Here is a 22,433-nt window from a genome sequence, read left to right as displayed (position 1 = left end):
GAGGATTTAATTTACTAAACTCAAAAGTTGAGTTTATTAAATATTAAATTAAATATAGTGGAAAGTATGTTTAATGGGCTTGTAGGAGTATAAGTCCAACATACTAAATAATTAAAGTTTTTAATGGACTTTGATTAATTAATTAAACTAGTTGGACTAGTCCAATTAATTAATCAAGCCCATTAATGTTAATTAAGAAGGCCTATGTATTATTTTATGGTAATTAGGTCGTGAAGGTTTTATTTAAGTAAGAGATTTAAACCCTAGCCTCCATAACAAACCATAATTATGAAAAAGCTCTCCTCCTCTCCTCTAAATATTTTCGGCCACCTTGAAGCAATTCTAGGGTTGAGCCGTCTCTCGATTTTTGATCTCCAATGTAAAACTTCTTCCAAATATTCTACTGCTATTTGGAAGAGGAACAAATTTTCCCAGTCGTGGACTTGATAGAAGGTTTGAAGAAGGAGTTCTTAAAGAAGTTCGTAGGGAATTCATCAAGAGCTATATCCGTCTATACCGGATTAGTTGGAGCCAAGTGAATTAATACACCAAAGGTATAAATTCTAACTGCCCTATGAATGTTTGATCATATAAAACCATACGATTGCTCAAATAAATATATTTTGATTGTCAAAATAAACTAAAAATTTTTAAACTACCGCTGCGTTTGGACACGAGAAAACCGAGATCCAATAGTGATATCAGAGCCAAGGTTTTTCTAAATCGTATGGTTTTGATATTGATTAATTTGTTTCTAACCACACAAGAAAATATTTCAGAAAATTGTAGCACAAAAAAATTATTTTTTTTCTGAAAACAAAAATATATATATATTTCGGATATGCCCGAAACTGTTCCGTGCAGACCACGCGCGTAGGGCAGCACGCGCAGCGTCCTGCGCGCATAGGAGTCCTGCCGCTGCCCGAAACATTCAGGCAGCGGGCGAGCAATGCGGGCAACTGCCCGGTAGTGTCTCGGGAACCGTGCTGGATGATGGGCTTGAATTGTTTGGGCTTAGGGTGTAATTTTTTCTGATTTTTCAAATTTTTGGGCAAAAATGATACTTTTTAAAATTGGTTCAATTTTTGTATTGGAAAATTAATTTTTGTAAAATTAATAATTTCCTTGCAAAATAAATAATTAGAATATGATTTTAATTATTTATGGTAAAAATGAGTTTTACAAGAAATCAATTATTATTGATTTAATTGAAAATTAAATAAATATGTTTCTTTAATTTATTAAATTCTTTAATAATTGTGGTGGTTAGTAATAAAATTATTAGATTTATGATTTATCAATTAATTAATTTTGTTTAATTAAATTGATGTTAATATTTGATATTAAATGCATGAAGGATGATCGACAGCCTTGACCAATGTGTTAGGTGTATGTTATGATATTTTACTGTTTTATTCATTTTGTTAATATTTGATATTATTAAAGTGTGCCTGATTTATGGCCCGTTTCCACCCCATAAGATGTATCCCTTATGTGCCATGGCTATTTTATGTAATTATTAGAAATAGTGGGAGATCAAGACTGGAGGATTGTGGGCCCGATGAACAAGATGAAGACATATAAAATATTGGAAGCTTTTGTAATAAGTTGCATTTGCAACCCTGCATTCACCTAGCTTTTGGACCTGGATCTATGTTTGGCTCACATGGATCTAATAGTGTTAGCGATCTATCATCCTTATTTATTGTTGAATGTCATATTATGATATATGTGATATAGTATTATGCATGTATGTATATTATTAAATAATATAGTTGCATGAATCCGGTAAACATACAAACATGACATGCGATTTTTAAATTAAAATGATGAGACAATTTTAAAATTAAAATTTCTCATTTTTAATATGATTCAAAATTTATATCGAACCGAAAAAGTAAAAATAAAAAGAGTTTAATTTTTCCTTGCCTTCCATCAACCGTGGTTGCATGTTGATCGCTACCCGCGGACAGTGTCTGGCTCATATTATTGGGGAGGCCTGGACGCCGAAAAGCTGTGACTTCCACCGGATATATGATGTGAATTGAGTGGAACTCCCATGACTTCGGCTCATATTTTGGGGGGAAATCATGTGTCAAATCAATCCAAAATAAAGGCAAGAAGCGTGAAAGTAAAAGTGGTTTCTTGTGTCAAACCAACCCAAAATAAAGAAAATCATTGTGTCAAACCACGTGTTTTGCCCCAAAAAATATGAAGGCAAGAAGCGTTCTGCCCCAAAAAATCATGTGTCAAACCAACCCAAAATAAAGGCAAGAAGCGTTCTTGTAGTACCCGGAAAAAAAAAACCAATATGCGTAGATATGTGCATAATTTCTATTATTTATTTTTAAATGGTTATTATTTTAAGAAATTGTTGATTTAATTGCATTTAAATCATTTATGTAATTTTTAAGGATTTTTAAATCGCGTATTTCAAATTTTAGCTTTTTAGATATATACGCGAGACCGGACTGGAGATAGGAAATCGGAGATGAATTTTATGATCCAAAAATATTCCTAAATTTATTTCGAGCTAAGAAATAATTTATTTTAATGAAATCAAGTGGATTTAAGTCTATTTTAATTAATTAATCACCAATTTAATTGTAGGCTTCTTAATTCATCAAGATTATGCTTAATTAACCTTTTAATCAATCTTATCTAACCTAGGATTCTACTTAGCAAAGCTTAAACAAATCCTACACCAATTGTAAAGACAACTCTTGGTCAATTCCACTCCACAAAATGCCAACTTGACACCATTTAACTCCCCCAACAACAAAACAAAGGCCACCCATTCATCATGCATGTTTCCCCCCAACTTGACATCATTTACTCCTCCATGCACCACCTTATTTGACCACAAGCCTTCACCACCTTCTTCACTCCACCTAGCATGAAATTATAGAGATTTAGCAGCTCCCATTCTTGGCCAAGACAACAACAATAACAAGGTTTCTTAATTTCCGTTCCCGTGTCTCCCGGTCCGACGTATCGTGTTGTTTATTGTAAAAACAACTTAAGGCATGTTTCTATCATTCTTTTCTCTTCAATCAAGTCATATTATTATTTTAAAACATCATATGTGCATGAAACTTGAAGCAAAAACCGAAATCATGTTAGCATTTTCGAAATAACATAGTGCATATTTTCGGCTTCCACCTATGCCCTCACAGGTTTGGTTGTTTTTGTTGATGTACAGGGTGGCTCGATTCCTAGGCTCCCAAGGCTGCTTATGGTCATGTCCTAGGGTGTGTTAGGGTCAAGTTTGATCAAGGGTTCAAGCCCCAAAACCGTAAGTTAGGTGCCCAACTCGGTACACAAGAAACAAGTGTCATATTCGTATGTCATTTGCTGTCATTGGCTTGCGTAGGATGGTGTTCGAGCCATGTCTGGCCTAGGGCCAGTAGCCATGGCTTGGACCCTCCCCTAGCAAGCATAGTACATGGTCAAGTCGGCCCTAAGTGGCTTGAGCCATGTCCCAAGTCGTTCGGACAGAAACAAGACAAGCATGCCCCTTCGGTTTCTATTTCCTTTCGTGTGAGTTGGTTCGGTTCTTTGAGGTTGGTGTGGATCTCGGTTGGCTTTTTAGCCCTTAGCCATGGTTCACACAATGCCTCATGATGTCTAGATCATGCCATGGTCGATCACATGGCCACTTGAATGATCCATGATAGCAAAAACAAGCAACACCCCCACGCGTGCCATGTGTGTTCTCGGGTGAAGCTTGGAATCGTCGTAGGTGATGGCTTGGATTGTGGTTGGCCTAGGGCCCTTAGCCATGGTTCAAACCATACCTTAGGATTTTGGTAGGAGGCTCTGGTCGGTGGTTTAAGCCCCAATGGCCAATAGCCTTGTAAACGAAGCGATGCAATCACAGTTGCTGCTGCTGGAATTTTTGGACAGCAGCTTTGAGCTTCGGTTCAGAGGTGTGTTTCGAGTTCTTGGTTGGCTTTTAGCCTATGGACTTGGACTACACAGTACCTCATTGAGTTAGGAAGGTCATGTTTTTAGCCGTTCGTGAATTGGTTAAGTTTAGAGGTCGTACGAGAATTTACGGTGCGATGTGCCAAAGTGACTCTCGAAAGAGCATTTCATGATTTTGGCCTCCATGCACAAATTTTCGTGTATTACAGCCCTTGGTATTTATTTTCCAGTATTTTAGGCTTATTTTAATCATGACTAAATGATGGTTCGATGTTGGTTTGGGTTGGTACGGAGTCATGGTTAGATACTAAGTTGTTGGGCGTAATTGTCTCGTTTTCGGTTCGGTAATGATATGATGGTCAAGTTAAGTTTATTTTCATGGTTCTCATGTTAGAATTAGGTCGCAGCGAGCCTGAGAATGATCCAACCCAATTGGTAAAATAACACATGAATTTAATTATATTACGTGCATGAAAATATAAAAGTTTATTTTTGAGATATATGCGATATGTCTTGTGGCCACTTCACGCTTATGGGATTGCAGCTTATGGGATTATTACTTCCACCTCCTTTGTCTCATGTTCAGCTCTTTCTGTGTGAAGAATTACTTCAGACTCTTGTGATCAGTGAAAATCCCGCACTTCTCCCCATACAGATAATGCCTCCATATCTTCAGAGCGAATATAACTGCTGGTAGCTCGAGGTCATGAGTCGGATAATTCTTCTCATGGACTTTTAACTGTCTAGACGCGTAGGCTATAACCCTGCCATGCTGCATCAGAACCGCGCCAAAACCAAGCTTCAAAGCATCTCTATAAAGCACAAACTTTCCTTGCCCTGATGGCATTGCTAGAACTGGCACTGAAGTCAATGTCTGCTTCTGCCTGTCAAAACACTCATGGCACTATGATCCCCAGGGCATTCTTCTTCGTCAAGGCGGTCATAGGCACCGCAATAGAAGAAAGCTTTGAATTAACTTCCGATAGTACCCAACCAATCCCAAGAAACTGAGGATCTCTGTCACACTCTTAGGCGCTGGCCAATCTCTGACTGCTTCGACCTTACTGGGATCAACATCTACTCCATCACGGGATATGATGTGGCCCAAGAATGCCAATCTGTCTAGCCAGAACTCGCATTTACTGAACTTGGCATACAACCATCTGTCTCAGATATTGATTTTGCTCCTCTCTGCTCTGCGAATAGATCAGGATGTCATCTATGAAAACTATGACGAACTGATCCAAATACAACTGAAATACGCGATTCATGAGATCCATGAAGATCGCTGGAGCGTTCATCAATCCGAAGGTTATCACCATAAACTCATAGTGCCCATAACGCTTCATGAAAGCCGTCTGAAGCATGTCAGACTCTCTCACCTTCAGCTGGTGGTATCCTGATTGGAGATCTATCTTTGAGAATACTGATGCTCCTTGAAACTGATCAAATAGATCTTCAATCCTAGGCAGAGAATACTTGTTCTTAACTGTGACCCGGTTCATTTCCCGGTAATCAATGCAAAGCCGCATGTTGTCGTCCTTCTTTTTAACAAACAGTGTCGGTGCACCCCATGGAGAAAAGGTCAGGCAAATGAAACCATTGTCCAACAAGTCCTTTATCTGATCTTTCAGCTCTTTCATCTCTGCAGGATGATAGAAGATAGGGTGCCTTAGGGAACGGCACTGTACCTGACATCAGCTCAATAGACTCTCTGTCTGGTGGGATTCCTGAAGCGTTGTTCGGGAAAACACTGGGAAAATCCCTAACCACCTCGACGTCCTCTACCCTCCGACTGACTAACTCGGTCACTATCACGATACTGGCCAAAAAAGCTTGGCAGCCTCTCCTCATGAGCTTCTTTGCACAGATGCAATAAATGATATGTGACATCTACTGGTATCTGGCTGCCTAAAAAACAAATGGCTTCTCGCTGGGCGGTCAGACAGATACTGACCTCTGTCAAAATCTATAGCAGCTATGTTCGAAGAAAGACATTCGATACCAAGAATAATATCGAACTCCGGTAACAGTAGCACAATCAGGTCTGCTTGCACCACATTTTTCTGGAACTGAAGCTCCAATCTCTTCATTTTTTGAGAAGTAAACATCTGATCTCCGGACGGAATCGGAACTTTGAATCCCAAATCCATAGCCTCTGATATGATCCTAGTTGCTTGACAAATGACTCGGATATAAATGAATGTGTAGCTCCGAAATCTAGCAATACATATGTGGCTACACCTGAAATATATGTTCTTCCTGCGACAAAACATAGCATCAAATCTGATTGTGTTGAAACTTAAGAGATTTTCTATCAGTAATTAAACCCAAAATCCTCGAACAATTACTGATTTACTACTAGTGTCCCATCAAAGTTTCGAATTTTACTCCCAAATTTTTTTAAAATTGAACATTGACCCCTAAAGTTTCGACTTCTTTAAAATTTGGCCCTTAAAATTTTGAAAAATTACATCTTAGTCCTCATGAAATTTCAAATTTAGTCAATTTAAACCTTAAAATTCTCGAAAATTATTACCTTGGCCCCAAAATTCGAAATAAGCAAGACAGTCCCTCTAATTTCGAATTTTGTAGTTAGGTCCTTGTAATTTTGGTTATTGAATTTTGGTCCTTAAAGCTCTTAATTTCATCCAGTCAACCCTTAAGTCCACCTATTAGAACATGCAATCTAATTTATTCTAGGTTCTTAATCCCAAAAATAACTCACACAACCAACATAATAATTCATGCAATCGAGGTGGTAAATAAAAATTCTTAAACATAAAGGAAACCAGAGATCAGTGTAGAGTCTGGCTCAGCCTTCGCCTCCTATGAATGCATCACATAGGCCCTGCCAGTCGTGGGGCACTTGTTCCGAGGGCAATCAGCTGCCTTATGGCCCTCTTCTTTGCATATAAATCATTTGAAGGTCCCCCACACACATATGCAGTATGGTAATTTGTTGCACTTCTTGCACGGTTGTCCTTTCTCGGGCATAGAAGCCCCTGGCGCCTGTGGTCTGGACTTCTTGAACTAACCCTGGGGCCTCTACTGCCCCTGATGCCTCGGTGGCCCTTTGAACTGCTTCTTCTGTGGCTGCGAGCTCTGCTGAGCCTGATGCCTCCTCCGCTGCAGCTCCATATCAATGTCCCTCAGGGCATGCTCTCCCTGAAAAGCACAAGCGGTGGCCTCATCATAGCTCGCCGGTCTCATCAGCATAACATCCCGTCGCAAGGTGGGTCGAAGACCATCCATGAAATGCCTCAGCTTCTGAGACTGGTCCCTCGCAATAAGGGGCACAAAGTGACAGCCCCTATCGAATTTCCTAATGAGCTCTGCCACAGAAGAGTCCCCCTGTAGGAGTCTGGTGAACTCTCTCGTCAGGCGTCCCCTGACATCCGCTGGAAAATATTTGTTGTAAAAGATATCCTTGAACTGACTCCAAGGGTAGCAAAGTCCACCCCGTGAGCAGCTCCCTCCCACCAAAGGGACGCGTCATCCCTCAGCATGTAAGTGGCGCACCTAACCCAGTCGTCATCCCTCATCTCCAAATACTGAAAGTGTAGCTCCAATGACCGTATCCAACCCTCTGCTACAAAAAGGTTAGTTGTACCTCCGAACTCCCTCGGGTTGAGCCAGTCTAAATTGCTCGTAGATGTTTGTCTGGGGTCTGGGATCCTGTTGCACCTGCTCCATCAATCTAGCAATAACCTCGAGGACTCGGATAGTTGCATCTCCTGATGGTGGTGGTAGGAGGCCTCTACTGCCTCCGGAAGTATCATCCTTCCTGTCAGTGCTAGGGGCGCGTCTGGGAGGCATAGTATCAGAATATAGTCCAAATTCTAAATGCAACCCATCATGCAATTTAATCCAGTTTTTAAAACATTTAATCCTTAAATCATGTAAACAGCTAAACATATACATTAAATTGCTAAAAATCATATATCATGTAAACATGCAGGTGATAGCATTAAAAACATTTAAAACATTTAAATTTATAGACTTGAGGCTTGAAGACTGAGCTGCTGAAGTTGGCAGTGGTACAGGACCCTTGCTCTGATACCAACTGAAACGTCTACTACTTAAAAAACTGTTGGAAATTTTTTTTTTGGTAAACTAAATCTCGCAAATGTATTTAAATGCACGCATGCAAAAACTGCTGTAAAACACACATTTTAAAATAAAAATGTTCCAATACTGGTAGAAATACTGTAGTTAAAAGTATGTCAAAAATCTTGTCTAACCAACAATATGTAAAAAGAACAGTGTATAAAAATATCCATCACTCCTCCTAATTCATAAATGTAATGTGCGGAAAAATATAGTCCTCGGGTTAGCGTGTGCACATCCAGCCCCGCTTACTCAGTCTTCGGTGCCTCCAATCTGCTCATCAATATGCTCACATGCATTATTCACACCTAGTGAGTCTAAAGACTCAAAACATCATAATCGTTATAACAATGTAAATATACATAACATGCAACAATGAAAAGTACAGTAATCAATATACATTTCATGATCTTAAAAGCATAAACTTAAACATATCATATTGAAGCGTAACGTGTCCAAAACATGTATCAACATATCAGAATATACGTATTCATTTTCTTTATTTAAATTTCGTTCATTAGTTCTGACTTTCGTATCATCGTATTAGTCGATGGATCAATCTACGTATAACCGCGGTACCAGCGGCGGGGACATCAGCGACAGTATTACCCATCCACTGAGCCTTGGCCTTACATGTCATCATATCATCATATTAGTCACAACCAACTCCCTTCCTTCAAAAACATGTCATCGTATTCATCACTTATAAAAATCATGCATAAACATAAATTTCTTAAAATCAAACATGTAATGTATTTTTAATATTTCCATAAAAAGTCATATACGTGATATCATAAACATTTAAAACATGTTAAATTTGGATCAGGGCGCTGCCAGGACTACTAACACGACCCGGTGCAAAATGATATTTTGCCCTTGGAAACCCCAATTGACCATTTTACCCCTGGACATCAAAATTTCAACCCGAAGCCAACCAAACTCCTAAAAACACCTCAAAGCATATTATAATCATTCCCTAGACGTAATCTCGAGCCCATTTCAAATTTATTCGATTCATTTTAAAACTTAGATCGGGGTCCCAGTTTTAACCCGAATCATCCCGAAAATTAACTAAACTTTCCTAAATTTTAACCACCACTTATACACACCCTACCAGCCCCTAAACAACCTAAATAAGACCACCTAAGGCCCTCAAACATGACCGAACAGCTGCTGGACAATTTCTGCACAAGGAGAGCCGAATCATAATTCACCTTAGGCTTCCATTTTTCGATCCTAGGTCTAACCAACTCGAACCAGCCTTGAACCAACACCAACTAGGACCAATATCAGACTATGGACACCCTACAGGACCAGCCCTAACCATGCATACAGCCCCAAGCTCGCATAAGGCTTGGTCTTGCCAAGGAGTGCCACGCCTGCCCTTGCTCCCTTCACGACACCTCTACCCTCATGACCAGTTGCTCACGGCCCCTTCCCAGCCATGTCCCGGACCCATTAGTGTCTGGTCCACGGCCTGAATCAGGCCATGCATAGCCGCACCAGCCATTTCTCCCAATCTAGCCAAGGAAACCCTAGACTCTCGAACCAAACCCCATCGGCCCATGCCCAAACCGACCAAGTCTCGACTTTACCACCACGTCACCTTCACTCTCGACCTAAACAATCCCCTAACGCCACATTTCGGCAGCCTCTTACGCAAGTAGCAACAAAAACTGTGAGTTACAAGCAAGTATGTGTATATTTCATGACAAAACGATGCATAAACGATTCAACGTAAAATATTTGTGCATTCCTCATGAAAACACACCCACATCAGCATAAAATATCGTTAATGATGAGAAAAAAATGTTTTAGGGCGTGCCTTTGTGTTTATACGCTCGAAAACCTAGAGGTATGCGCGTAGAACTTACACCGGAGAGGCGGGGAAGGAGTTTTTTTGAAAACCTTGAAGAATTTTCGAGTGGCTGCTGATTTTTGAAGGAAAAGCTGCTGCTGATGTGATGGAGGGTCGGCCGAGAGGTTAGAGTAGGGTTTGGGTTTGCTAATGAGGAGTTTAAACCATAATAAAAGGTGTTAATGGTCCCTTAATTAAAAATAAAGAGATTAAACGGGTTTTGGGACCATTAAGCAATAAAATCAACCCATCAAGCCCAATAACACTCTCGAAAAATATTTCGTTTAGGTACGTTTTTGAAAATATTGCCCGAGCCCTCAAAAAGTCCTCCGACTCACTTAAATTTGCGTACCGATTAAAAATATGACCCGACGAGTAAGAAAATCCAACCAAAGCCCATTTTCAAAAATCACACTTAATTACTCCATATATTAAATAATTAAAAATAATTATATAATAAAAAATATTTTTCCTGATTATCCCTGGTCTCCGTTCTTCGTTCTCGCGCGAAATACAGCTTAAAGCTCTAATGCATTAAATTTTAAATAAATCATGAACTAAACCACATATTATGCAATAAAATAATTAAACACATATTTTCGTAAAACCCTAGATTATATACAGTCAGGTTACGTAGCTTGAATTTCCTAGACCTAAAAAATGAGAGCGTAGTCTATAAATTCAACCACTACCAACCTCACATTCTTTTGTTCGGAGTAGTGGTAACATTCAAACATAAACTCAACTCGCTTCTCCTACTCTAAGTATGCCTCCGGGACAGATTTCCCATGAAACAATGGAATTTTCATCTTAATACTACCCATATTACTATCATCCCTATTTCCATCATTGTATCTACCCCGTACGGCTTCTCTTTTTCCTCTACCAAACCATCTATCTCGTCCGTTCCTACCCCAATTCTCGTTTTGGCTCTTCTCGTCTCCTCCCAAATCATATTCCTCCTCGCCTTCTCCTATACCCAAATCTTTATGTTTGTACTTATCTCCACTAGTACTAACTTCAAGCTTATCCAACCGCTCATGTAATGGTTCCAACTCGGTCCTCATCATCCTACTGGAAATGATCGAACAACGCCTCTATTTGAAACTTAGACAACCCTTGGTTCGAACTATCTCCCTACCTCCCTCTCCATTTTCCTTTTGGACATTGTACCTGCAAGAAAACGTTAGTAGAATAACAAGATATTCCTCATCCGAATCCTCACGGTCACTCCAAAGAAAATTCACTCATCTCTCTTTTTTTTGTCCTCTTCTCACTCCAAATACTCACCGATTACTACAAAGAAAATGCACTCGCACTCAAGTACTTTCACTCGAATTTGAGAGTTTCCTAAGAGGTGCTTAAGCTTTATATTTGTATATATCAAACAATCAAGTTCAACTCGTGAACAATTGTGATCGACTCACTTGGACTGTGTAGACAAGAAATTTGAAATATATATATATATATATTTTTACTATGAGAGACAATTGAATATGACTCACAAAAGAGAATAACACAAATATCAAAAAACAATTGTAGCAATTTTTCGGATTTTTTGTAATTTTTTTGGGATTTGCACAAGGAGGGTTGTGGAACTCGAAAAAAAGAAACAACCACAAAATTTCGAGAATCACAGATTCACGAAAGACAAAGAAAGATAGAACGACGCAAATCTGACAAACAAACGAAAGGATAATGCAGATCTAAAAATTTAAATACGTACTTACTTGAATTCAATGAGCCAAAGCTCTGATACCAAATGATATGAATCCTCGAACGCAAAAAAAGCAAACACGAATATTTGGAATCACGTCCTCAGTTCAATAATGAATAAGGATCCATGTTGTGATGTCCTGATCTTTTCCAAGCAATGCGTTACTTTCACCCCAAAAATACGTGGTTTAGTAATAAAAAATCGACACTAGAACGAACCTTTAAAGAACTCGTCTTTGACAATTCGTGTAAGAAACGATTGACAAACGTCACAAAGTAAAAACATTGATAAGTTTGATTTTTGATAACAAAGCAAAAAGATTTTGGTTGTTTGAGAGAAAACTCAAGAAGCAATTCAATTCAATATTCATTAATCTGAAAAGTGTGTCAAAATTCGTCCAAATATGCTTACCAAATCAAAAAATATCAAATGATAAGTTCCATTGAAACGTCTGTTGTTTAAAATATGCTACTAGAATTATTATTTTTTTACAAGCTACTACTCGAAATTTATATTTAATGCATGCATGCAATACCATTGAAAATTTCACATTTTAAAATAATAGCAATCAGTTAACCGATAAAAATACTGCAGTTTAAATAAAAGATAAATCGTCAAACCCCAACTTACTATTTAAAATGATTAACAAATATGAAACAAGTAAAAATCCTCACAACCATCAACATGTCAAAACATAGCAGATAAAATAATCATGTCCACTCCTATATCAAATCGTGATGTGCGGAAAACATATGGTTCTCAGGTTCACGTGCGCACATCGAGCACGTAACATACCTATAACATTATAGCAATTACATACCTGTAACATTATGCAATTACATATACATAACATACAACCGTGAAAAGTACTGTAATAAAAATACATTTCATGATCGTAAAAGCGTAAACGTAAACATAATAAAGAATACGAGTCAAAGCATATCTCAACATATCATCATATACGTTTTCATTTCCTTTTAATTGAATTCCGTTCATTAGTTGTGACTTTCGTATTATCATGTTAGTCGATGGATCCATCTACATGTAACCTGTGGTACCCGATGACGGAGACATTAGCGACAAGCATTACCCGTCCACTGAGCCCTGGCTTTACATGTCATCGTGTCATCGTATTAGCCACAACCAACTCTCATCCTTAAAAACATGTCACCATATCCATCACTTAATAAAATCATGCATATACGTAATTTTTTCTTAAATTCAAGCATGCAACGTATTTGTTTCATAATTACATAAAAAATCATATACGTGACAACATAAACATTTAAAACATGAAACTCGTGTTCAGGGCGCTACTAGGACTACTAACTCAACCCGAAGATGACCACACTTAAATCATAATTCAAAGATTCCTAATCAAGCTTCACATGACCTAATCTAAACCTCACTAAGCTCGGTCATAACGATGTATTAATACCCAAACGAGGCAATCACACTTAGACTAAGAGCTCCTAAAACTCTGGACCAGCGGCTAGGCACTGACACTGTGGCGCTACGACGCTTGATTAGCGCCTAGGCACCACAGAATCAGCGTTGCAGCGCTGCATGTTCGAAGACCAAACACTGTGGCGTCTAAAGGGCAGTGCCACGACTCTAACCCTATGACAGAAAAACATCCATGCCCTTTTATGCCACCTTCTACCCTACTCCCAACTAACCCGAGCCAGCATCGAACCATTGCTACCTAGGACAAAGATCAATCCAAGGACACCCTACTGAAACGACCTTAACCTCACCTACAGCCCCAGCACGTGCCTTGTCCGATCTTGCCAAGGAGTGACACAACTAGCCCTTAACCCTACCCATTCCTTCTATCTTCACGTCCAGATGCACACGGCCATTTCCCGGCCTAGTCACGACCCAATAAGGTTTGATACACGGATGGAATCAAGCCATGCACGACTGCACCAACCCTTTCCCTCGATCTAGCCACGAAAACCCTAGGTCCTTCACCCAAAACCAATCGGCCTTCCCTCAAGCCGACCATGTCTCGACTCCAGCCCTTTTTCACCTTCACTCTCAACCTATGCAGCCCTCTAGCATCTTAAAATCTACAGCCCCTTACACAAACACAAGAAAGCGTGAGTTATGAGTCAAGAAATTGCATATTTCATGTCAAACCTTTACAAAATGGAACCACATGATAAATCAAAGGATTTCTCATGCAAATACATATATATCAGCATATAAATGGTGTGAATGATGAGAAAAGAGATACAAGACATGCTTTGCATATAAACGCTCGAAAACTTGAAGACATTTGCGTAGAACACACACCGGAGAGACGGGGAGGTATTTTTCTTGAAAGCCTTGGAGAAAATTTGAGATGGCTGTTGGTTTTTCGAGCAAAGAGAGCTGCTGAATGAGGGGTGGGGGGGGGGGGGTCGCCTAGAAAGGATTAGGTTTATCTTTTAGGTTTAAGCCATAATATATTACACTAATGAGCCCTTAATTAAAAATTAAAGGATTGAAAGGGTTTTGGGCCCATTAAACACTAAAATAAACCCAACAAGCCCAAAAACACTCCCGTATAATATTTCGTTTAGGTACGATTTGGAAAATATTGCCCGAACCATCAAAAAGGCCTCCAAATCGAGAAAATTTGCGTACTTGTAAAATATATAATCTGGCGAGTAAAAATACTCAACCAAAGCCTATTTTAAAAAATCATGCTTTAATACACCATATATTAAATAAGTAAAATAATTATTCAATAAAAATTATTTCCTTCTTATCATCGGTCTCCGCTACTCGTTCGAAAGCGAAATGCAACTTAAAACCATAATGCATGAAACTTATAAATAATCATGAAATAAACCATTCCCATGCAATAATCATGCATGAAGTGCATAAAAATCATTAAACATATATTTTTATAGAACCCTAGATTGCATGCATACAAGTTACGTATTTCGAATTTTCTAAACTTTACATCCATAATTAAATTGGACTCTAAATTAGAAAACAAGGATTTTTCTCGTAGGTCTTCGCGCTTGGGCAGTAATATTTGACCGCCCTAGCGCTGATGATTCTGTAATTCATAACTTGTTTCTCAGGTGGGGCGCTCGGGCGATAATTTCCTATCGCCCTAGCGCGAAGGCTTCTCTTCGTCTGTTCCCTAGGTGGGTGCGCTCAGGCTGTAAGATTTGACCACCTTAGTGCCGAGCGTTCTGTCCTCCTCTTCTTTTAAAACCTGCACAAAGCACATTTCATATATTACGAACCCTTCGAGATTTGACACCTTGCTTGCATGCTGTCTTTGATTGCTCGTGAATACATGCAGTGCCTCCTTGAACTTCTTCATTCGCCCTATTGTGATTGGTTTCTTCGACAACTCTAAAGGATCTCACGCTTTTCTTGGAACTTGACCTTCCATGAACGCATCAACGTTTAGTATCATATTGTGCTTTATCTTATATATAGTATATCGTATAATGGAAACTTTTTTTATGTGATATATGATACCAAAAGCAGTTATCCTAATATAATTGAAATTAGTAGGTACATAAATATTTATGAATTTGTATAAAAAAAATTAAAAATAAAGGAAAGATCACCGTATATCATTTTCGTCCATATATACCCATTTTGAACCCTTCCCAAACTTAAATAATTTTTTCCATAAAATTTTAGGAATTTTATAGTTTTCTTTTGAACATGAGGAATTTTAGAGTCGTAAAAGTATTATTTACTTTCATAAAAATAAAATAGTCATGTTTTTAGTAAATACTCAATTGAATATATATTAGCCTCCCAAATAAAGATTTATAACATTATATTGGGTCGACCCAACAAAGAAATTACTCAATCCGAGCCCAAAGCCCGAACACTTATTGAGTTTTAACTTCTAAACGCATTCTTCTGCGGCTAAATTCCCCATTAACTCTGGTAGTGCTGCGCAGCTAACGTCGAAGATTTCCTCAAGTCGTATTTTTCTGAATTTCTTGTATTTTAGTAAGGATTCGTAACGTTTAATATCTTCTAGGGTCTATATCAGTTTTATTTTTGTGCATAAATTAGCGTGCACCACTCTGAACAACCGTGTTCTATCGAGTTTGTTTTTGGTTCGTTTTGTTTTTAAGGTACCGTTTGTAACATTGTATCTATCAATTTTGATTGATTTGGGCTTGTGAGCCAGAATTTGAAACAGATTCGTACAACTATTTGTTTGTTTCTAGGATCGGCAATGGATCAGGTTAAAACCGGTCGCACATCAAACTCGTCCCGAACAAGACGGGTTCAAACCAACTCAAAGAGTTACGGGTCGGGTCCTAGACCCATTCGCACCCGCCCCGGATATATAATTGTGTCTGACCATAACCCTAATGCCCTATCTGATGAAAACGCCGGCACTCTTTCTGTCTCACTCCCTCGTCCTTGCCTCTCTCAAACTCAAACGTGAGGAGGTTTCAGTGTTTCTTTCAGGTTTATTCGCAAGATAGTTTATTTTATGACATCTTCAGCTTTATGTTGGAACAAGCTTCTGGCCATTTACCATTTTTTCCTTATTCTAGTATCTTCTGGCTGAAGTTGCCCAGGATTCTGAGCGATTAGAGAAGATCCCTCGCAGGTATGCTAAAGTGATTTCACTCTTCATGGATGACAAACTTGAAATTTTTTTCAAGTTAAGACACCCACTGACCCACTGCTTTGACAAGAATACTTAAGTTCAACATTTGATTTAACATGTCGTTCTTTGTTATTTTTTAATTAGTTTCAGCGTCTATTGAATTGGAACGCATAACGTTAAAACATGTAAAGCTACTTACCAACTACTATATGTTGTCGGTGAGTTTCCAGCTTGTGTTCAGTTACCTTTTTACCATGTTTCTGAATTTACAGTGGGTTTGTGGGACCAACCCGGACCCGCCGGCTATTAGGGGTCTGAAAAAGAGGCGGGACAAGCCAGGTCCCATATCTGTTTGGCGGGGCGGGTCCCGGATTTAGCCAAAAACGTCCTATATCTTCCGGTTGTCGTCCCTGTTCATTTCCTAGGAATTCAGCTTGTTAACGAACTCGAACAAACTCAAGATCTAGATCAATTGTATGCTTGACAAGCTCAAAATAAGTTTGCTTGACAAGCTAAAAAACAGGTAAGTTTAACTAGCCGGTCTCGATCCAGACTCGTTAAACATGATAAATCATCTATTAACGAACCGAGTTCGAGCTATTCGCGAGCTTAGTAATTTCAAAACGAGCCGAGTCGAGCCTCATAATAAAAGCTCGAATCGAGCTCGAACTTATATATACCTCAACTCAGCAGAGCTCAACCATGATACAGTTTGGCTCGGCTTGGTTCGTTCACATCCAGACTCATGGCCAATGCTCAGCTCAACATCACGTGTTGTCAACCAAACTTACAAGCAATATGTATGTACGAAAATGTCAATAATTTGGAGTGCAAAGCAAGAGAGCTTGATGTTTTTGTCCTTACATTCCAAACTTCAGAGTGGATAAGAGAAGATCATGGACTAGATCGTGGGTTAGATAATGGGATTTGGGAAACTTCCCAACAATCTGAAGAAAAGAGTCAGTAGAAGAAAGGGCACACAACACATTCAGCACAAAATTTTGCAAATTATCTACAAATATTTCCATAAATATTCCAATGTTATTTAGCTTTTAACGTGTTTATTCTATTCCAGAAACTTTATTTGTATATTTCCAAGTTTTGTAAATTCCTACTAATTTATATATACATAATCTTGTTGGGATTTTATTTCTTCAAGTTCTGTTGTCGTTTTTTTGGGCATTATATATGTCTAGGAAATTATAACGAACGATCAAATTTAGTATCTATTGTCGTTTGATTCCATAGAAGTTAGACTTTTAGTGTTTTCATCCAAATTGGTGCTTAAAACACTTGGCACGCTGCATGCCCGCAGTATCAAAATTTGTGTGAACAACTTCAGACTATGTATAGCTATGTCACGCGGCCTGTGTGAGGAGGAGATTAATCGGGTAATTATCAACAAAAGCAATGCGATTTCCAGCCTTTCCCAACAATTTTCTCAATTAGGATTCAAGGCTTGGTTAGAGAAAAACCTCACCCATCATTTACTTTCAACTCCGAGGCAAATACAAAATATCAAATTGAGTTGAGGAACATGGAAAACTTGCGCTGTTCTTTGAAGCAACAGTGGCCGGAGACCAATGTTGCAATGGGAGAAAGAGGAAACTGAGATTTAGGGAGGGTGGGTTATAAGCAAGGAGTATCGGGAAGCCTTGAAACCGAATGATTATATGAGCTTTTTTTTTATATAAAATTAAAATTGTATGAGCTATTACTATAGTTAACTAGACCAGTTTTTATTGTTTTTGAGGTCCTAAATATCTATTACAATATATATATTTATGAAAAATTATAATTTAAGTCTTGTGAGTTGGTCTGTTTTTGAGTTTTAATCATGTAACTTGTCAAAGTTTAGTTTTCGTAAAGTAACTTGTATTTTTTTTGTTTTGGTTCTTTTTTGGGCTGAAACCACTAAATCCATCGAATATGTTTTATTTGACACTGATTTCATCTTATGTATCATATGTAGAGATAATAAAGCTCCCATTTTGAAATATTAGGGTCTTATTGCTTTATTGTTTTTGTCTTTTTTATCAGGTAAATCTTAATTTGAGTAATATCCAATCTTTTTTATCAGATTAATTTTAATTTGGGTGATGTAATTTTTATTCTCCATAAATGTGCTCTGTAGGATAGAATCGGTGTCAAATAAACGTATTAGATAGATTTTGTAGTTTTGGGTCTAAAATAAGACAGACCAAAACAAAGAAAATCCAAGTTAGTGAACGAAAACTAAACTTTGGCAAAGTTACATAATTACAACTCAAAACAGATCAACTTATAGGACTAAAATTACAATATTACATGAATATATATATAATTTAATAAATATTTAGGTCGTGTGACATAGCTATACATAAGTCTGATGTGTTTAGCATTTGAGTATTCTCTGATTATTCTTTTTTTTCATACTTTCAAGCTCCAGGTTGGGGAAGGTTACCAATTATATCAACAAAAACTTGGAAAGATGGAAGGTTTGAGACCTTGCTCAAAGAAGAGACAACGAGAGGAAGCATCACATGACGAAGAGAGAGGGCCCCTCACACCTCAAATCCCTGTTGAGTTCGTTAGTCAGAAACCCAAGGTTTCCTTCATTCTTGACAATGCTGGCATAAAAAAGGCTTTCATTAGGAAGGTATGTCAATATTATTTATATATATGACATATCTATCTAATACATATCAATGCTAAAAGCATATGTAACTTCAAAAGTGCTTGGGATTTTCTGTATTACTAAGAAATGGGTAGTGACAAATGGGATTGATGATGAAGCAGCTCTTCGACGGCAGAACAAAAATCCTGATGAGTACATGTCCCAGACAGTGCACGTGGTTTGTCTCTATTCCGCCCACCCTTTACCTGAAGCCAACTCTCCTGTTTAGTATTTCTAGTAATCTACATGTTTGTTGATACCTGAAGCCAACTCTCCTGTTTTGTATTTCTAGTATTCTACATGTTTGTTGATAGCTGAAGGTCCTGATGAATAGCATGTTTGAAGATGCAAATACCTTTAAATGATTTAGCATACCTTATAATGCTAATCAATATCATAACAAGTTTCAAATTAAGTTTCTAAGATGTAAATATCTTTGAATGATTTGGCAGACCTAATGTGTATCAATCATTATCATAACATGTTTGAACGTGAGAAGTACAACTTCATATTATAAACACTGTACTTTCATCTACTTGAAAAAAGATTAAAAGTGTTGATGATGATACGATTTCGTTGTAAAAATAGAGTTGTGAGATGTGTCAATCTGACTTTCAAGTGTAAGCTAAACTGATAGGTGTCCTCTTAAGTTATTAATAAGCTGCATGCTGATGCTGCAACACCTGTCAGACTAAATTAGCCTGCCAAAAGAAAGATGCTTCTATTTCGTAACTGATGGTATACTTATAATGAATTCTTCTTGTCAGCTTATATATATATGCGTCAAAGCTGTAGTGTTTACTGGTGAGGGAAATTATGTCTCTTTTCCATCTATTCTTCTTGATGATGCTATATTATGTTTTCTCGATATGCATAAAAACTCATATTTATCCTCAAATTTACTTGTCTGCTAATCTATATCTCATTCTATGTAGTAGAAAAATGAGTTACTGGAAAAATAACTATATTCAAATTATGATTGATTACCTTCAAACTTGATATACAGGTGTTAAAAGCAATTCTAGATAGCCCACTTAATAAGTACGGATTGGTTGGGGCTATTTATGTGAAAATCGCAAATGGATCGCTGTTTGTGGTTAAACCTCATGTTCGTATTCCAAGAACTTTAGCCCGCTTCAGTGGTCTCATGTGTAAGCCAATTTAGTAAATATATTCTGACAGAAACCAAGAACTGTTTTTTTAATCTTACCATCTAGTTTACTTGTCACGTAATCCTCTAAAATATGTGAATTGCATTTCTTATTTCCCTTCCTATTTTGAGATAATTAGTTCTTACACTTTGTGGAATTGATGTAATGGAGTTACTGGAAAAGTCTCGTATACATACGAGTGACACCCATGAAACATTGATGCGTGTTATTGAGGAACCCTTGATACGACATTTACCAGCCAATTCAAGGATAGTAGGTAATGTTACTGATTCATTTGCATTGTTCATTTCAATCATGCACAAGTTATTTCTTTGAATGGTTCTTGCAATTTTGATTCTAGGCATTTCAACGCGTTCTCCCAAGTTAGTAGACGTGGCAAGCTTTGTCAATGCTACAAGTGATGAGACACATCTAGTGTTTGTGGTATTTTGTTTTCAGAAGTTGTTTCAACATTGAGACGCCTGCCGATTTATATGACTGTTGATTGGCTGTTGCTGCTACTATGTTTAGTTTGGAATGTCGACAAGTGGGGAAATCAGTCAGCCACATACAGCAGATGTTATATCAGGTAATATATGATCTATCTTTATGTGGCTGCAGCATTACTTGAAAAAATTATTGGGCAATAACAAGCTTTGTAACACATGGTTATTCCACTCTTGGATTACTGCAAATATTTTGGCTAATTGGTTAACATCAAATATTTATATCTCATCCTTTTTTGTCTTCAGTTACAGATTATCCGGTCGACGCAGCAACTTGCATTGATATGATTTGTGGTGCATGTGAAGAAAAATGGAATTGCTTTTGACTTTTTCTAACTTCTTGTTCATTAAATTGCTCTCAGTATCGTAGTTGGTTTTTTATTAGTGATCACATTTTTCATTTCTGCAACATCACATGGTATCGTACGTGGCATATGTCAACTCCAATTTAAGGGATGGTGTTTAGTTAAAATCCACGTTAAAATACATAATAGCGTGGCATCGTGGCATAAATCATTTCCAATTTAAGGGATGATCGATATGTTCAAATCTACGTTAAATACCGTCTCTCCAGGAGACCGTGGATTGGGAAATAGGCAATGTAAAATCTCAATATTATTAATAAATTTTATTATGTTTATTGCTTGTTTTTTTCTTTTTATGTTTTCCGTTTATTATTTTTTGCATTTAATCTTGGAACTTAATCCTGGAAATGAATAAACATATAAAAATGTTAAAGAGATTAAGAAAAATCAATTAATCCAAGAATACTTCAGAAATAAAAAACTTGGCGTCTGACAGCAGTTTTGTGAATATGTCTGCTGTCTGCTAATTTATTGGGACATATTCAAGACGAATTTTTTCTTCATGACATGTTCTGGGATAAAATGATATCTAATGTCAATGTGCTTTGTCCGAGAGTGCAAGACAAGATTTATGTTATTGTTATTGCACTTGTGTTGTCACAGAAGATGGGAGATTCAACGGTTTGAATTCCATAGTCTTTAAGTTGCTGTTGCATCCACAACATTTGAGTACAACAACTTCCAGCTACAAGATACTCTGCTTCAGTGGTTGATGTGGTAATAGACGTTTGTTTCTTGTTGAACCAAGATATTAGTCTTTCGTCCAAGAACTGACATGAACCGTTGGTGCTCTTGGTGCATCCAACGTAATCTGCGTCTAAATAACCTACAAGATTAAAACTTCAATATTTGGGATATCAAAGACCCACATTAGTAGTATCTTTAAGATATTTAAGAATACGTTTACAGTATAATGCGATTGCATATGATTGGCTTGAAAACGTTCACATAAACAAACCGCAAACATGATGTCTGGCCGGCTAGTGGTCAGATACAACAGTGAACCAATTAATCCTCGGTAGATGATTGTGTCTACTGAGATCTCCATTCATCTTTGTCCAATTTGATTGACGAGCTCATTGGGGTAGCAGGATTAGAACAATTCTCCATACCAAACTTCTTTAGCATGTCTCTTGTGTATTTAGTTTGGTTAATGAAGATGTCATTTTTTGACTGCTTGACTTGCAGTCCTAGAAAAAAAGTTTAATTCTCTCATAATGCTAATTTCAAACTGATCCTGCAATAACTTGGAGAATCTCTCACACAATTTAGGATTAGTTGATCCAAATATAGTATCATCAACATATATTTGCACAAATAATGAATGATAGTCTTTTGAAAATCTAAAAAGTGTCTTCTCAACCGTTCCGATCGAGAAGTCATGATCAAGTAGGAATTTGGTTGAAGTATCATACCATGCCCTTGGTGCTTGTTTTAGTCCATATAATGCTTTATCTAATTTATAGAGATGATCAGGATGAGTGTGACTAACGAAGCCAAGTGGTTGTTCTACGTATACTTTCTCATTAAGCAAACCATTTAAGAATGCTGA

The 22,433-nt window shown here is 37.7% G+C and overlaps 1 protein-coding gene across 8 annotated transcripts; it reads left to right on the top strand.

Moving 5' to 3' along the window:
- Nucleotides 1-15,462: 15,462 nt before the first annotated feature.
- On the top strand, nucleotides 15,463-21,044 carry LOC142543175 (uncharacterized). 8 transcript variants are annotated; one of them, XM_075650265.1, is made up of 9 exons: nucleotides 15,693-16,058; nucleotides 16,148-16,203; nucleotides 18,632-18,841; nucleotides 18,945-19,037; nucleotides 19,866-20,010; nucleotides 20,177-20,287; nucleotides 20,372-20,454; nucleotides 20,542-20,599; nucleotides 20,763-21,044. In XM_075650265.1, the coding sequence occupies exons 3-9, from the start codon at nucleotides 18,674-18,676 to the stop codon at nucleotides 20,840-20,842; spliced, it is 738 nt and encodes a 245-aa protein (XP_075506380.1). In that variant the 5' UTR covers nucleotides 15,693-16,058; nucleotides 16,148-16,203; nucleotides 18,632-18,673; the 3' UTR covers nucleotides 20,843-21,044. The 8 variants fall into 8 exon arrangements, with proteins under 8 accessions (XP_075506382.1, XP_075506380.1, XP_075506379.1 ...); XM_075650264.1 differs by having other exon boundaries at nucleotides 18,626-18,841; XM_075650267.1 differs by lacking the exons at nucleotides 15,693-16,058; nucleotides 16,148-16,203 and adding an exon at nucleotides 15,463-15,587 and having other exon boundaries at nucleotides 18,626-18,841.
- The last annotated feature ends 1,389 nt before the right edge of the window (nucleotides 21,045-22,433 follow it).

This window comes from Primulina tabacum, chromosome 4 (genome assembly GCF_025594145.1).
Source record: "Primulina tabacum isolate GXHZ01 chromosome 4, ASM2559414v2, whole genome shotgun sequence".
Classification (NCBI taxonomy): domain Eukaryota; kingdom Viridiplantae; phylum Streptophyta; class Magnoliopsida; order Lamiales; family Gesneriaceae; genus Primulina; species Primulina tabacum.
The sequence above is the reverse complement of the archived record's forward strand: the minus strand, read 5'-3'. Positions and strand labels throughout refer to the sequence as shown.